The 1,608-nt window shown below is 33.5% G+C and overlaps 1 protein-coding gene across 1 annotated transcript; it reads left to right on the top strand.

Moving 5' to 3' along the window:
* The first annotated feature begins 455 nt into the window (after positions 1-455).
* LOC142181050 (zinc finger BED domain-containing protein RICESLEEPER 2-like) lies at positions 456-1,292 on the top strand. Its single transcript, XM_075253170.1, has 2 exons — positions 456-846; positions 1,081-1,292. The coding sequence occupies exons 1-2, from the start codon at positions 456-458 to the stop codon at positions 1,290-1,292; spliced, it is 603 nt and encodes a 200-aa protein (XP_075109271.1).
* The last annotated feature ends 316 nt before the right edge of the window (positions 1,293-1,608 follow it).

Raw genomic sequence — 1,608 nt, 5'->3', positions numbered from 1 at the left:
TTATATTTTATACGTAAATTGGAAAATAAACTCATGGGTTTTCTATGAGTACCAGATTTTACTCTACTTATTTAATGAGATTCATGATTTCGAAAATAATAATATGAGTAACTAAGTTGATTACTCATTGTTGGCTTACTTGACGGCGGCGTTAGGCGCCATCAGGGCCTATGGTGAATTTTGAGTCGTGACATAATAATAAGAATCTGACAATAATGGAATACAGTCTAACACTAATACTCTTTACTACCTACTAGCCTTATACCTTGATTCTCAACCTCCACATCTTTCTATCAAGTGTCATGTCCTCGGTAAGTTGAAGCAACACTATAACTGTTGCTAGACATTGTTCGAGGATTTATCAGGAAGAGAAAAAAAAACTTAAAATTCTTATCAAGAACCAACGTGTATGCCTCACTAGTGATACATGGACATCACTCAAAAACTTAACTTATATGGTTGTCACTGCACATTGGATATATGATCAATGGAATATACAAACGAAAATTCTAAACTTTCCAACACCAAATTACAAAGGTGAGACTATTGCGAAGGGAATTGAAGCATGCTTATTTGATTGGGGAATTGAGAATGCAAGTGCTAATGATGCTGCCATTAAGCATTTGAAGGTGCGTATTGATGATTGGAAAGGGGTAATACTTGGAAATGAGTTTTTGCATGTTAGATGTAATGCACATATTTTGAACTTAATCGTAAAAGATGGGTTAGATGAACAAATTGAGCCTATTTCTAGTGTAAGAAATATGGTGAAATATATTAGGTCTTCTCTTTCAAGGTTTTCTTCCTTCAAGTCACTTGTTGAAAAAGCTAAGATAGACACTCATGGTCTTGTGAGTCTTGATATTAACACAAGATGAAACTCGACATATACATTGTTAGATACAACTGTAAAATTTGAAAAAACCTTTACAAAAATGTATGTGGATGATCATAAGTACCAAAAGTATTATCGAGAAATAAGTACATTAAGAGGAAGTCCATCTGTAGATGATTGGAAGACTGTGAAGGCTTTCATCAAGTTTCTTAACATTTTCTATTAGACAGCTTTGAAATTTTCAGGTAGTTTATATGCTACTTCCAACTCTTTCTTCCATGAATTTTTCAATCTTCAAAATGACATTATTAAGTATACAAAAAGTGATGATCTTATTTTGATTTATATGGCGGGAAGGATGAAAAGTAAGCTTGAGAAATATTGGGGTAAGTTTGAGGATATGAATATGTTGTTGCTTGTTGCTGTTGTGTTGAATCCTAGATTCAAGATGAAGTAGTGTCACGACCCAATTTCCATTTAAGTCGTGATGGCGCCCAATGCCATTGTTAGGCAAGCCAACACTAATCAACTAGCGAGTTCTCATTTACTTTTACCAAACAATCCCAACATGTTTTGGACTTAAATTTAAAACAAGAGTTAAATTAATCAATCCATAATAATAGATATACAACCCAAAATGATAATCTATCAATATGCGTTCCAGGAACCGATGCCACAAGTACTAGGACAATTAGTAGAATGTACAAAAGAATATAACTACCCTATTGTCTGGAATAAGATAGACATATATAACAAAAGAAGAGAAGAGACTC

The sequence above is a fragment of the Nicotiana tabacum genome, chromosome 5 (assembly GCF_000715075.1).
Source record: "Nicotiana tabacum cultivar K326 chromosome 5, ASM71507v2, whole genome shotgun sequence".
NCBI classification, from domain to species: domain Eukaryota; kingdom Viridiplantae; phylum Streptophyta; class Magnoliopsida; order Solanales; family Solanaceae; genus Nicotiana; species Nicotiana tabacum.
Note: the sequence above shows the minus strand (reverse complement) of the source record. Positions and strands in the feature narration are given on the sequence as shown.

Coding starts and splice junctions, on each gene's coding strand:
- LOC142181050 (XM_075253170.1), top strand. CDS start 456: ATGGTTGTCACTGCACATTGGATATATGATCAATGGAATATACAAACG. Junction 847..1,080: donor AGCTAAGATAGACACTCATG/GTCTTGTGAGTC, acceptor TGAAATTTTCAG/GTAGTTTATATGCTACTTCC.